This window comes from Pteronotus mesoamericanus, unplaced genomic scaffold, assembly GCF_021234165.1.
Source record: "Pteronotus mesoamericanus isolate MK-2021 breed Mesoamerican mustached bat unplaced genomic scaffold, CSHL_Meso_final contig_56, whole genome shotgun sequence".
In the NCBI taxonomy this organism is placed as follows: domain Eukaryota; kingdom Metazoa; phylum Chordata; class Mammalia; order Chiroptera; family Mormoopidae; genus Pteronotus; species Pteronotus mesoamericanus.
Window position 1 is genome coordinate 6,133,431 of NW_026555201.1, and position 16,164 is coordinate 6,149,594.

General features: G+C 39.1%; 1 protein-coding gene across 2 annotated transcripts in view; it reads left to right on the forward strand.

The window, feature by feature from the left end:
• The window catches only part of SRGAP1 (SLIT-ROBO Rho GTPase activating protein 1), a 251,609-nt gene that overhangs the window by 109,891 nt on the left and 125,554 nt on the right, over nt 1-16,164 (forward strand). For both annotated transcript variants that reach the window (XM_054580037.1, XM_054580038.1), the window contains exons 2-3: nt 1,565-1,760; nt 7,500-7,662. In XM_054580037.1, the coding sequence (XP_054436012.1) occupies nt 1,565-1,760; nt 7,500-7,662 (359 nt within the window). The remainder of the gene's footprint in view (nt 1-1,564; nt 1,761-7,499; nt 7,663-16,164) is intronic.

The window sequence follows — 16,164 nt, forward strand, 5'->3', positions numbered from 1 at the left end:
CATGTGTTTACCACACTTCTGTGAGATTAATAATAGGATCCCCCAAACCAGAAGTGGAGAAACTGAGAGAGGACACTCGAGAAATACTCTTGTATCTTCTGCCAAAGTTCCCCTGAAACAGTTTTGCCTGGAACATAACCTTATTGGGAGCAGAGACCTTGTTTTATAGTTATTGTAAATCTTCTTTGTCAGTATGTAGGCCTGGCACATTACAGGTGCTCAAAATATGTTGCATGGATAGAAGGCAGGCAGAAATGTTTTATTAATCTGACCAACAGTGTGGTGGGGGACGGGGTTGCCACTTAGTAGCTGAAGTCCCTCGGGAAAGTATTTAATCTCCTTAAACCTCAGTTTCTTATTTGTAAAATGGGGATACACTAGTACTTAACTTCAATAAGCTGTAGAATAGTAAGTATTTGATTATTATTAGGGATTATTAAATTGAGCAAATTTCCTGACTCCCTATTCAGAACTTGACCACTAAGCTGTTAATGAGCTTGATTAAACATGGACAAGTGTATGCATATATTTATATCATCAGCTCAGCTGTTCTTTATCGCAAAATAACAAATTGAGGAGATGTTATTTGGACACTGATTTCTATTAACTCCACTGAATTAGATTCAGTCCTCACTTTTAGGAATTATGCCCTGGAAAAAATGAAATAAAGAAGTTTTTCCAATATGAATATTCTTGTCTTTGGAGGTTAGCCCTGGATCTCAGAACAAAAACAAATCAGTAGTCATTAGTTACTGTATCTCATTTTCCAAAACACATGTTTCATTGTTACGGTCCTTTACAGATAGTTTTACATGACACACTTATGCTTTTGTGTTTTTGCTAAATCACTAAATGACTAACCTTTGTGTTCCTGATGGATTAAAATTGTCAAAAGATTCATTTTAGGATTATGTTTCGATAAGGCTGTTAGTAACAGTGAAGAGCCCTTGGTGAGTACAGTAATATAGCGGGATCCGAGGGTTGCCCCATTATGAATGGATTTTTGGATGTAGGAAGAAATTATTTTTAAGTACAGCATCCCTACAAACCCTGAAGCTGTGTGTTTTACAAACTAGAAATTTATGCACTAAATAAAAATTACCAGATGTCAGTGTCCGTATGTGCCAACTGGCAAATATGTGATGGTTCAGAGTCTGGAAGAAATGATGCTCACTTCTTTGCCATTCAAACTCAAAGGGGGTAGTTGAGGTAAAATGCTGTTGAAAAAATTACAATGTACTCAGCTACCCAAAGATGTCACATGTTACGAATTGTTATCTGAAAGGCTTTAATTTTTTCCCTCATGACTCCGTGCATGTTTGTGGCATTGCAAATGTAACCCATGTTTCTGTTCTAATTTATTACATTCTTTCCAAAGGCTTGTCTCATTCTCTTAAAGTGTCAGCAGACACCTTATTTAAAGAGCCAGCCAGGACACAGCAGTTTCATAAAGGTCCAATACGGAGCTAAATGTATAATAGGGTTCATGGCTTTTATCTTGCACATGCCAGCACACCTCAGTAATTTTTGTGACATCATCAAATGGATTCTCTTCTCTCCTTAGAAATTCGAGCTCAACTGGTAGAACAACAAAAATGCCTGGAGCAGCAAACGGAGATGCGAGTTCAGCTTCTCCAGGACCTGCAAGACTTCTTCCGGAAGAAAGCCGAAATTGAGACAGAATATTCTCGGAACCTAGAGAAGTTAGCAGAAAGGTTCATGGCAAAAACAAGAAGCACTAAGGATCATCAGCAGTACAAGTAAGAGAGACTTGACTCAGATACACCCTTCCCAGGCGATATCCTACTTTTTCACTACCTTTTTTTTTTGGTTTTAGAACTTTCCATTTTTATCTCATAAGCTATTGATTGGCATATCCCCATATTTAAAAGCAACCATTTCCATTTATGGGCATCAATTTATCACATTTTAAGTTAATAGTATTCTCTTCACACTTTTCTCTTTCCAATAAATACATATTTGTGGGTAACTTTATATTTAAGGAGAATATAAAGTTTATATTCTTTTTTAGCATTTTAAAATTATTTTTATTTAATGATTTTTAGAGAGAGAGAAAAAGGGGGAGAGGGGGAGAGAGAGAGAGAGAGAAACATCTACTTGTTGTTCCACTTATTTGGGCATTCATTCATGGCTACTTGTATGTACCCTGACTGGAGATTGAACCCACAACCTTGATTTGTCAGGACAGTGCTCCTATTGAGCTGCCTGGCCAGTGCATAAACTTCTTAATTCTTGACTACAAACAGTTAGGAGTTGGTACCTACCACAGGTATATATTTGGATGGGCAAATTTTAAATAGCCAATTGTTCAAGCAGAGACCTCAGGATTTCCGCAGTGATTTTATATGAAAATAAGCAATAAGAGTTGCTTGAGTTTAGTCCCCATGACCCCCCGCATCATGTTTATGGTCATTGCCATTGAAACTGACTTAAAACAAGGGTCTTCGATAAAATGCTTATGATTGAGTGTAATGAAACCTTATCTTAATTGTACTTCATTTGTTTAAAAAAATACCTACAGGATTTTCTGATAACGGAATTTATAATAAATTCTCGAGTCAAAAAGAGATAAACATGCAGACAACTCCAATAGAGTACACGGTTGCAAGGACAGGAAAACGCAGCGTGTCACGGGCCGACCTGACAGAAAGCCAGCCTGCAGGGAAGGTGGGAAGGGAGCGTCAAGGGAAGGCCCTGGGAGAAGTTAAACTGTGCCAGACCGTGGAGGCCTGCGGATCATACTCAGCAGCTTGGATTTCATCCTGAGGGCATGAGGAGCCTTTGGGGAGTTTTAAGCAGCTCAGACCTGCATTTTAAAATGATGACAAAGACTCTAGATAAGAATGTGCACTGGGGGACACTGTCATCGAGAGAGGGAGCCGATGTAGAGGCTCATGCAACAGTGGTGTGAACTAGCAGCACTGCAGGTAGAAATAGACTTGTTTAGGAGATATTAAAAAGGCAACAGTCTTTCATTTCTGGAAATGCAGTGGCCTGGGTCATCTGAAAAATACTTCTGCTGCAAAACTCCCAGAAATTCCATCAAAATATAATAGACATTCTTTTAAATGTGTAACTGAACTCACAGGAAAGTAAGGGAAATTTCCAGAGACGAGAAAAGGAAGAGGGAACTGAAAATCAAATTGGCATTTGTATCCGCTCTTAAGTCCCACGTGGGAACAGAAGGTGAGGGCTGGGCAAGGTAAAGGGCTTCACTGTGGATTTCCCACCACCAACCCTATCACATTGCTTCCCAATCTAAAATCAGGACCCATAGAACTACTCTCTCAGTGAAATGATAAAACAGAAAACCATCCACCCACCTACACTGGATGACAACAAGGAGGCCTGTCTACTCTGCCTGGCTCCATATTGGAGGAGGATTCAGTGATGCCTGTCTTTACCTTCACTGTTGGCTTTGTAGAGGGGGGGAGCTATCCCTGGGGTACAGAAGCAGAAGCAAATGCAAAACTACTCTGCATAGGGAATACCTTTTTAAAATCCTCACATGAAGATATGTTTATTGATTTTAGAGAGAGGGGAAGGGCAACAGAAAGAGAGAGAGAGAGAGAGAGAGAAACATCAATGTGAGAGAAAAATATCAATCTGTTGCCTTCCATACACACCCCAATCGGGAATCGAACCTGCAACATAGGTATGTGCCCTGACCAGGAATCGAACCCTCAACCTTTCGGTATACGGTATGATGCTCCAACCAACTGAGCCACCCAACCAGCCCTTTCACCCCCTTTTTTTTTTTCTATGACTTTAACCTCTAACTTTGGTATAGTATAGAAATAAACCTTAGTGATGATTTCCAGGGCAAACAAATGTTCAATGTACTTGACACAGACTGGAGCCAGTACTATATTCACATTTATAATAACTGTTCCTTCTTAAAGTGATTGCAAATAAGAATAAAGCTCAGTAAATATTCATCCATTCAGTAAATATTTTTGAATGTCATCTTCTGTGTTCTGTACTCTGTAACTGGTTGTGAACTAAAAATAGTCACAGGCCCATGTACCTTAGTCTAGTCCCTTTGTGGATAGGTGCCCCTTTTTGTTTCTCCTGGCTTATTCACTAGTTTTCTTCAAAAAGTAAGCAACTTGGGATTTTCTTTGACCTGAGTAAGTTTATTATTGAATATAGTACTGAATGTAGCCATACTCAATAATAAATGTAGATGGATAATAAATCTACAGAAAGGACAAACCAGGATGAGGGAAAGCTCAAAGACAGGCTTTATTAAAAAGTCAGACAGGTAATCAATTTATAATATATGTAAGTCAAACCATTATGCTGTATACCTTAAACTTATACAGAGGTATATGTCAATTATATCTCAAAAAAACTTGGAAGTGGATAGTCAGGCAGACCTCATTTGAATACTGACCTACAGTGTGCCTTTTGTAAAATTCTTAACCTCTCTGAGCCTTCGTTTCCTAACTTGTACAACGAGACTTTATGACCATTAAATGAGAAACTTGACAAAGTTCTTGATGTGATTGATAGCTGGCATGCAGTCCACACACAACATTTCTTCTCGTCTTCACAAACAAATATTAAATCTTTAGCACTTACAGTCATTTAGCACTTCACCAATCATTTAAGATGGACTTTTAGAGTCTAGCTCTTAACTCAGCTTGGGGAGACTTGCTATGTAGAACAATCCTTGGCCTAACATTGCCGCTGCATAATGCAAAAACCAAGGGTTGGATCAGCCTCCTGGACTCAAAAGACCCTCTGATACACAGTTCTGGGAATCTATCCGAAGAAACCCAAAACGTTAATTTAAAAGAATATATGCACCCCTATGTTCCTTGCAGCATTATTTACAATAGCCAAGATGTGGAAACTGCCCAAAGCATCATCAATAGACAAGTGGATAAAAAATGCTGTGGTACATTTATACAATGGAATATTATGCAGCAGAAAGAAAGAGGGAGGCTCTACCCTTCACGACAACATGGATGGAACTGGAGGGTATTATGCTAAGTGAAATAAGCCAGGGGGTGAAAGACAAATACCGTATGATCTCACTTATATTTAGAATCTAATGAACAAAATAAACTGACAAACAAAATAGATATATAGAATAGAGGTATAGATACAGGGAACAGACAACAATGTGGTGATAGAGGGAAAAAGGGGTGGGGTAGGTAGACGTAGGCAAAGGGGGGATAAACGGAGCTAGAGACTGCTTTGGGCAATGTGTGCACGACGCAGTGTGCAGATGATGTTTTGTTAAGTTGTACATTTGAAACCTGTATGGTTTAGTCAACCAATGTCACCCCAATAAATTCAATGTAAGAAAAACAATGAGAAATAAAAGATTCTCTGACACTAGCTTTGGTGTTCAGTAAATCACTGTTCCTTGCTAAGTTCAGTTCTGTCATTGATAGCGGGGATATAAAGAATCTCTGCCTGAAATGGTAATGTAAGGGTTAAATGGATTAAGTAGAGTCAGTGTGTATAGTCTGTAGACCAGCCCCTGGATAAAAAGGGCTAACTTTAGCCCTGGCCGGTAGGGCTCAGTGGATGGAGCAGTAGCCTGGGATGCCAGTTCAATTCCCACTCAGGGTACATGCCTATGTTGCGGGCCAGGTCCCCAGAAGGGGGCTCAAGAGAGGCAACCACACATTGATATGACTCTCCCACTCTTTCTCCCTCCCTTCCCCTCTCTCTAAAAATAAATTTAAAAAAAAATTTTTTTAAGAACTAACTTTATATAGCACTTACTATGGATCTAAGGCACTTAGGTTGGCATTTTAAAATATGTTACCTTAATCTTCATAATAATCTTATAAGATAAATACTATTATTTTATCTAGTCTACAAATGACATAACGGAGACACAGAAAAGTTAAATAATTTGACCAAGATCACGTAGCTAGTAAGTGGTGGTTCTGGAGACTGAACCTAGGCAGTAGAAATCTGTATTCCACACTCTTGACCTGTGGACTGCTTCTTATAGTTAGGTACTCAGTAAATGACAGCTGCTGTTACTGCTACTACTACTACTACTACTACTACTACTACTACTATTAGGGCAATGACAAGTATTTATTCAATGAATGAAATAATAATTAATACTTACTATGGGCAGGGCACTGAGGAAACAAAGAAGTATGAAATGTTTTCAAAGGCTTTGTGGGCCATTTCAGCATAGAGGATATACATAGTAGTTAATATAAGAAGGTAACATTTACCTCTGGGGCTGGGGGGATGGAGAGTGTCAGTGGAAAGGCTCTATTGTCTGCCATGGAACCACTGCCCTTTGCCCGAGTGCTATGAGAAAAAAATGGGGTTCTCCAGGTGAGGGCAGTAATTCTTAGTGTGCCAGCTGGGACAATGGGCAGCTCCTCCTAGGAGTACAAGTGCTAAGTCTCTAGATTAGGGATTTCTCCTCTACACCCACTCTTACCTCTACCCTCTACTTCCTCTTTTTTAGAGAGAGGGTTTTGACTTAATGCAGTGTTAAATCCTGAAGCTGAGGGGTTTATTGGCAGAAAGATCCTACTTAATGATTTTTTCCTAATTTCATTAATATCCAGAGTTATAAATGATCATGAATAATAGTAGGACAAAGTGTTTCATAGACTGGCACTTGTGTTTCTTAGTCAGGATAAACATTCTATACTATTTTGCCATTTTACAGTTAGATTTTAATGTCAAAACAAAACAAAAAAGTCACATAAAAGTTGTACTTTAATTTTTTTAAAGTAGTAACATCTCAGTTGGTCACTGTTTTTGTTCAGGGTTTTTCCTCAAGATTTTTTGCAAGCCTTCTTTTGTGGTTTATATTTACTTCTAGATTTATCTAGAACAAACAAAAACTAGTCAGAAAGCTAAAAGTAGTTTAATAGGTTTAAACGGGACACGTGGCAAGTTTTAAGCCAGCATACTTCTGCTTCTATTCACAAGCCTTGAGACAATGCTATAAAGTTCTGATTCTTTTGGGGAAGTTGGACGTTACGTATCAGGGGATTAATAAATAAGCCTCAAATTCATGTTCCGTGGAAAGCATACCTAGCCAAATTTCTTTTCCAGCAACAGAGCAAGCATTCAAAACAGACTTTGTGTGCAGGGCAAACCACAGTCTATCTGTGAGACAGTAGTCTATAGATTTTTATGTAAACATGAACTGCTTTCCTCAATGGATTGTTTAAAGCTGAAACTGCTTGAGTACTCTACATGGTAGGGTCCCATGGCCCTTGTCAGGAGAGGGGGTTTTGACTAGTATTCCTGGTCCAAGCTTTTTTTTCCAAGCCTAAGAAATTGCTGGTTCTGTTCTATCACAGTCTAGAAGGCTGCTCTGGTGGGTATTGGGTATCCTGGTGTGAACAATACCCAGAGTAGAAAGAACAGTGAAAAAACCTGTCTCTTGTGGCTCCTAGTTTGCCTTGGTGTCTTCCCTCAGCTGATCGGGGCAGCTTGGAAATTGATGTTAATTCTGTCTTTCTTCACTTTCTTAGGAAAGACCAGAACTTGTTGTCTCCAGTGAACTGTTGGTATTTGCTCCTGAACCAAGTGAGGAGAGAGAGCAAAGACCATGCCACCTTGAGTGACATCTATCTGAACAATGTGATTATGAGGTTCATGCAGATAAGCGAGGATTCCACCAGGATGTTTAAAAAGGTACCCTCCACCAACCCTGCCATCCTGTGCTTTCCCATAACCTCTCTGCCTATAACCATGATCGGGAAGGGGCGGTTACTTAATTGGATTCAATAAATATTGGGTAAAAAAAAATGAATTAATATTTTAGTTAAACGTGAAGCCTCTGCAAGCATACTTATAGAGTTAAATCACTGAGTCTGTGACCTAAACAATGTGAGCAAACTTTTGGAATGAGATGTGTCTACCAATTGCACATCTGACCTTAGGAACAGACTGCCTGAAGTTATGAAAAACCAGACCAGAAGGAAAAACCTTCATTTCTCTGTTCTGGGCTCACGCCTGATCTGAGACTTGTGAAGAACAAGATAACCAGATGTGCTGCTCTCTCGGGAAAATGTTATCACAGTTTCTTCTACTCCCTCCAGACAAGCAGTGGAGGCGGTGATAGAGTGACATGAAAAAAATTCCACAGGGCACAGAAAATTCTGTCCCTTACATACCAGAGAGCTTGCTCCTTCCCAAATCCACTTATTGATACGAAGAAGGAGAAACTTAGCTTTTAAGGCTTCTTATCGTTGTTACTAGTCTTAGCCAGCTCTCAGCAATTTTTTTGTTGTTTGAACATTTTTGTTGAGAGTAATAACAAAATTGGACCATCTCCCGAGTAGAGAATGCAGCTACTTGCCCAATTAGAATGGCTTTCAGTTTTCTGTTTCTAAGTCAAGGCTTCCTCCCACCCCCACTTCAGCTTTGTACTAGTGGCGTTTGGTGCCTATATCAGTATCTGTGCCTCTGTTAAGTAAATAATTAGTAGTTTCAGAAAGTGGGGGGAAAAACCAACTTGTGGATTAACGACATATTTATGTTTCAAAGGGGCCCCTTAAAACAAAGATGTAGTGTTAAGCAGGCCAGCTGGAAAACTTCTTAAGTCATGTTTGATGTATCCTAACATTAGATTTGATTTCTGACCTACAAGTGGAAGTTGGCAAACTCCAAGCCACCATTTGCTCTAGTTAATAGGTGGAAAAATATTTCAAACAAAGGAGAAATGTTATAAATTTAAAACTGCGTCCCTAGCTGGTGGGCTCAGTTGGTGCATCATCCTGTACACCGAAAGATTGCGGGTTCGATCACCAGTCAGGGCACGTATGGGAGACAACTGATCGATATTTCTCCCTCACATTGATGTTTCTCTCTCTCTTTCTCTTTCCTTCTCCCTTCCTCTCTCTCTAGTCAATAAACTTATCCTCAGGTAAGGATTAAAAATAATTAGAACTAAGAGCATATTAATTAAAAAGAAAATAAATACAAGAATATCCTATGTATCCTTAAAAGTAGAGATGGAAAAAAAAATTAGTTTAGACTGGGCCATGAAAGTGAAGTAATTTTCTCATACATCAGCCCTTTCAACCAAGACCTTACTTGGTCAGTTGTTTGTTTTTGTTTCTGTTTTTAAGCATCTTCTGTGAGCAGGAGATGGTGTTAGGGCTTGGAGAGGCCATATAGATGAAGAAAAACTAGTCCTTGTGTTCATGGAGGTAGCAATTTGTCCAAATTTGGATGGCGCTATGTGCTTCCCAGTCATGGGGGTGCTGGCAACCATTCAGCCAAGGCCTCTGGAACAAGCACCTCAATTGAGTTTACTTATTTACATTTAACAAAACATCTTTAAAATGCCTGGCTGCAGAAGCAGAGTCAAAAAACATGTCCCTGCCTGCAGGGACTCATTAAAATAATTAACAGTTGCCATGCCAAAGGGATGTACAACTGCGGGAGCTTGAAGGAAATTCTCCACAAGAAAGGGAACACTTGAAATGAGATCTGTAGGAGAAGGACGTGGTCATCAAGGGGACAAGGAAAATGGTCTATTGCAGGGAAAGCAAAAGTGTGACACATTCAGGGAAAGGAAAGACTTTGACGGGACTGGACCAGGGATTGTATGAGCATGAGTGATGGGCTCTGAGGCGAGAAAGGACGGTCATATAAAAAGGAACTTTATATGTCTTGCTAAGATGTTACAATTTGTATTTCATAAATCAAAGTCAAGCGCTTGATAAAGCTGATACGGGTCTAGAGCTGAGACTCAAATGGATTTGGATTTGAATGTCAGCCCTTCCACTTACTTGCTTTATAACCATCGGAGAGGATTAGAGAGATTCAGGAGAGCACTGTTCACTCTAAGGGAGCGAGGAAGGAAGGACTGGGCAGGAGAAGCTCTGGAGCTGGGATGGCCTTTTAGTGTTATCTTATATCCAGACAAAAGACTTCATCTTTGTTTTGCAGTCCTTGAATTTGAGTGGCCCTCGGGGAGGGACTAAGTAACCTTGGGGTGAAGCAGTTCCTTTTGTGGAGGGAAATTCTCAGAGAACAATCAGCTGTGAGTCCGACACTCAACAGCCAGTATTCCCAGTAGTTGGAATGAGTTCCTGGCTCTTGAAGAAAAGGTCTGGAGAACATGTCATAAACACACACGCACACACGCACAGATGCTTGCTTGCTTGCTTCCTAGAAGTTTCTTCTTATCCAGATCTTCGGGGACTCAAAGAATTGTAGCCCTTGGGAACTGCCGATTTATAGAGGACTCCTGGTTACTTTAGCATTTAGTGGGTGAATGGGCTTCTCCTGATCATTGCTGACCACTGGAAAGTTAACAGTCATTACAATTATAGGTATCAAATTCTACCTTCCTGAAGCAAACCCAGCAGACTACACACCCCACCTTTCCATGTATATTTATTGCTGGAAAAAGAAAGAACAAGAGAGATAGAGGGCAAAAGGGAAAGAACAGAGGTTATTGAAGAGCCAGATCAGCCCATGAGGACACATCTGTGATCTGAAAGAAGAGGAAGCCAGAACCCACATCTGCCCAGTCCCTAGGTCTTCAGGTCCCTTTAGATTAAAAAGCAAGTCTAGTCTTTTCTGCTTTTTTTTTCATTTTTTTTTTTATCACCAACCTTCCTCTTTTCCAGTTCTTCTTCCAGTGTATGGTTCTACTAGAATGGAAAGACACCATCACAGCCAGGCTGAGTGACCTTTAGAACTGCTCTGGAGCCCTTAGTGAGCAGAACACCATTCTTTTTGGGAAAAGATTTTAAGACTTCCTCACTTCTCAGAGCTACTCCTGTCTGTATGGAGATCCAGGAAGATGCTGGGTTCTTGGCAGGTTTAGCCTCTTGCACAGCTGTATCTTGCTTAGTTCAGTCAGTCATAGAGAATCCTCTACCAAACTGTTGAGTCAAATAGAGTTTGGAGCAGATAATTCTAGGAATGTTTTTGTATCCAAATGGATACAGTTATCAAGAAGACATGTAGTTCTATGCATAGGTATAGGAAACAGCTTCAAGACTTAAATTTTAATCACATCAGAACCAGTTACAGAAATAGTTGCATCCACTTGACAGAAAGTTTTCAACAGGTAGAAAAGGTGAAGCTTTTTAAAAACAAAAACAATACCCAATTATTTAAATATTGATCATTTCAGATTTAGACATTTAGAGTTTTAAGTGGAGCCTGCTGGTCAGAATACCAGTGATTCATCTTTTAGGCTCTGGAGATATTGTGGGTGTGAATCTTAACTTTACCACTGTTAGTAGCTATGTGGACTTGAACGTATTCAATATTTGTAAACTTCTTAAGCCTCAAGTTACTACATGTATAAACTAGAGTAATAACCTATCTCAAATAATTGCATAGAGGATTCATAAATTATACATGGAAAGCTGTTTAGTCCAGTTTCCAGGCTTAATATGTCCTAACGTTGAGCTATTGTCTTTATAATTATCTATATTGTGTATAGTTTCTCCACACACTAGTGATAATTTTGTAATGCGAGATTACAGTAGACGTTATACTAAATGTGTCCTCAGTCTCAGGAGACTATAAGGCACTACTGTGATAATCACATCCAGATCATCACAAGTTATTTGTATGTCACTTATTATGAAGTTCCAACCCATATTTGTAAGTGGAGTCTGAAAAATGCCCTCCTCACAGCATCCTTGCTTGAAGCTGAATTAAAATTTTGGTTCTCACATTTCACCAATTAGTCCGATATCAGAGAATAACAAATACCTGTGTTGATCAACCCCAGTGCCTTGCAGTTCCCTCAAAGCTATTTCACATGGGGAGCCTTACTTTGGAGATTTCATTGATTTCTTTGTTCATTCAACAGTAATAGTTGTTCAGCTCCAGACCCTTTGTTATGTATGAACAATGTAAGCATGGATAGAGTCGGATTCTGCTTTTCACTCTTAAGTTCTGCTTTGCCATTTTAGGAGAAGGTCAGAAATTGGAGACTGCTTGTACACATGGGTTCATTTCATTACCAGCTCTCATTCCTCTCCCAAAAAACAAGGGTTGATGGGGTGGCTCCTGCCCCACTCCCCAGGCCTGCCTCCTGGAATGATGAGATTTTGCTGCCTCCTTCCATGACTCATGCGGAAAGAGAGTGTTCTGCACCTGGTTTGGTGCCGCAGCCAGAAAACGTGCACTTCATGTGCTACACACACACAAAATTAATTAATGTCAGCAGTCACAGTCGCAGGAAAGACCCCAGCCAGCTTGCAGTAATCACTTTATTTAAGCACCGTATCACATGATCTTATTTACCAATTTTGAGAATGTTAATAGAAGTGTGTAGTTTAGAAAGAGCACCATAAAATGGTAGCATTCGAGTATGTTAAATTATGTCTTGTGTGTTTTAAATTATCTTGAAGTCTGTCATTTCCCCACAGCTTGTTTTAAAATTATGATTATTTTTTCTTTCTTAGTTTGTATAAATATGTGCACAAGTATAATTTATTTTGTTTCTTTACCAATAATGACATTGGCAATACTACTTACTGAATTTTAACTGTGCACCAAGCACTGTGCTCTGCATTGTTTACACAGTACTTCACACATTCTCATAGCTACCTGATGAACGGGGATTATAATCCACATTTCAAGGATGAGGGAGCAAAAGGCTCAGAGACAGAAATTGTAGGGTCAAACTGACTCATATATATTCTTCTCTTTGCCCATATGTCTTAGGGGGTTATGACGACTCTTGGTGTTTTTTAGGGGTAACTGGAGATGTTACTCAATGCATAGGTCGGAATTTCTGAGAACTGGGACATTGTGGTTCTTGGCCCTATTTATTTCTTATGAAAGTCCTGAAGAACAATAGTTCTGGATAAGGCAGCAAAATCTGTCAGGCATCTTCATCATAGATGATAGGCAGGGATTCAAAGAAGCAGAGACTGGCCCCAAGCCACTGAGAATTACCCCATTTTGTCATAAATGCTATAGGTTATCAGATTCAGACTCATAGGAATTTAATCCACTTTGGTATTATTGATTGGGTGGCCTAATTTGAAAGGAAGGATAACAGATTACTAATAAGATTTGGAAATTTGTAGTTATTCTTCATTTTGATCAAAGCCAATCATATTCTATTTAAATACCCCAATATGAAAGAAAACAAAGACATTTCATGGGGGGAAATGCTGTGTTTCCAATTAGATCATTTAAAATACGTTAAATATTCAGACAGATCCTTTAATATAAGTGAGTAAAAGATACAAGTCTGCTATAGGTTTCTAAGGCTCTAACCCTGTTTTGAAGAGGTCCATATATTTTGAAAACTGCTAATCTGTATATGAAAGAAAAAGAGCCTATTTCTTTTTTAATATAAAAATATACATTCATTGTAGAAATTTAGAAAACTAAAAAATATAAAAATCAAAATAAGAATTACTCATATAAACACTACCTACTATAAATATTTTGGGTTATCTATTTTCAGTATTTACATGACAAACATGCATGTATAGTATACAAACATACCTATATATGAATTTTACAAAATTGAGATTTCATTGCATTCAGCTCTGAACCAGCCCTTTTCATGTAAAATATTGTTCCCATGTCTAGAAACAATCTTTTAAAAGAGGATGCTTCATGCCTGTATAGTGTTTTCCTGTCTGCATGGCCATATTATTTTTCTGTTGTTTTGACATCTAAATGTGTCCTCAGTCTCAGGAGACTATATGTCACTACTGTGATAATCTTTCACACATCTGTGATTTTTTTTTTTTAATACTACATCCCTTGAAGTAGAATTATTAGGTCAAAGGGTGGCATTAGAATTTCATGCTTTTGATGAAATTCTTACCTTTTGCCTTTGTGGAGTAAAGATGGCCATGGCTGTGATTTACCACTAAGTATCTATCCCCTGAAAAAATAAAGTGACTATTTTATTAGCAGAGAGCTACCACATGTGATTTAGTATGCTGCTGCAACAGTAGTAAATAATAGAACAGGAGGAACTTTTTCAAAGCATTTTAGTGCAGTGTAGCAGAAGAATTAAATGGTGGCCTCAAGAGACAGCTTAATTATTGATGGGGCCTGGAAAAATAAGTGAGAATAGTTCAAGCTAACTACTAACTGGTTCTCTTGAGTTTTATAAATCAAAACCACACTCATTTCTTATAATGATATAGGTTTCTGAACTATTTTAGGAAATATTTTTAGTGTGTATTTATAAATTGCTTATCAGGATGGCTGGCACATAGTAAGTGCTTAATAAATAGCTAAGTTGGTTCTGCTAAGTGACAAAAGGACATGTGTGATTTACCTTGGTATAAATGTAGCTGGAAAGTGACTAGACAAGAGCACGCATCATCAGTTCAGAAACTTTATTAGACTTTTAAAGAGGACACTAAGCAGATGGTATATGTGTGTCGCCTTAGAAAGTGATACAGTTTTTAAAAATCTGGTATCAGCTAAGTTGGACATTTTGTCATGCAGCATGATATGGTATTACCAGCACTTATATTAGTTAAATCCATAGTTACATTGAGAATAGTTGTTGAAAAGCACTTGAAACTTATATATGGTAAAAAAAAAAAACAAAAACAACAAACCTGGAAGTATATGGACCAAAATTATTTTAAATGGGTATCTCTTAGTTTAATTTTCTTCAGTTTATTTATCTGTAATTTCTGAGTTTTTATAATGAACATATGGTATAAGACACACAAGAAAACAATTATTTATTGTAAACTAAAAAGTTAAAGAAAATTAGCCCAGAATACACCTGTCACTGTTTACTGTAAAGAAGTGGGGAAACTACCCATTAACTAATTCAGCCCCATATGCTGTTTATTAGCCTATTCTCCAAGTACACTTTAAAAATATGCTTTGCATATACAGTATTAGGATTATTAAAATGAAAAAACATGAAACCAGGGAACTTCTGAGCAAGATGGCAGCTTGCACATCAGCTCCAACTGCCTTACCTCCCAAGTTGTCTTTGAAATGACTGATCAAATACATACATAGGAAAAACTGGAACAATCCTTTTAACTTGAAGCAGATTCCAGTACTCCGTTTCTCACTCTATGGGTTCCCACTTCACTCTGAGTAAAAGTCTGTACCCCTGCCTCCTTTCTTCTGTCCAATGCCATTGAAATACCCAGTTAGTTTCTGGAGCATCCTAATAACCAATGTTTTGAACTCGGCCTCTGATAGGTTGCTTATCTCCATTTCATTTAGTTTTTTTTTTTGGAGTTCTGTTCTGTTCTTTCACTTGGGCCATATTTCTTTGTCTCCTCATTTTGGCAGCCTCCCTGTGTTGATTCTGTGTATTTGGTAGAACGGCTTTGACTCCCTGTCTTCGTAGCGTGGCCTATTGTAGAAAAGTGCACCTGTTAAGTTGTATTGACGGGAGCCTTAGGTAATCGCCAGGGCAGGGCGACATGTGTCACCGCTCTGCTGCTCTGTGTCGGGGAGGGCTCACAGAGGGGACAGTGCTGCCTCCTGGCCTCTGGAGTTTGGCCCAGGAGGAAGCTGCCTCCTGGCACTCACACTTCCCTTTCTCCCCATATGCCACTGATGCCTTTCCAGCTGTTGCCCTGGTGCTGAATCCCAGAGTTGGTGGGTCTGCTTGAGTCCTAAGTCTGTTGTGGGCCCTTTAAGAAGAGTCTCTTGAGAATCACGCAGTTTCTTCTGCCACCCTAAACTTCTGATTTTTACAGCCAGAAGTTTGGGGACTTATCTTCCTGGTGCTAGAACCCATGGTTGGGCGGTCTGGACCGGGGCTGGGATCCCTCACTCGCAAGGTATCCCTCCCATTTTTTTCCACCACACATGGATACGGGACTGCCTTTCTAGTCTCTGCACCACTCTGCGTCTCCATGCCTCTCCTCGCCTCTCCACACCTGTCCATGCCTCTCTACTTTTGCCTTTCTGTGCCTCTCTGCACTTTCACCCCTCCTACCCATCTGGATGAATGTGCCTTATTTAAATCCTTGGTTGTCAGACTTCCACACAGCTTGGTTTTCTGATAGTTCTGGGTGGTATTTGTTTTGTAGTCTTAATTGTGTTTTTTGCTATAAGCTGTGCATGGAGGTGAGGTGTATTTACCACCTCCATCTTGACCAGAAGTCTATACCCCTGCCTCCTTTATCTGTCTTTATTTTCCTCTATAGCACATATCCTTTTTTGACATATTGTATGTTTACTTAATGTTTTTCCATT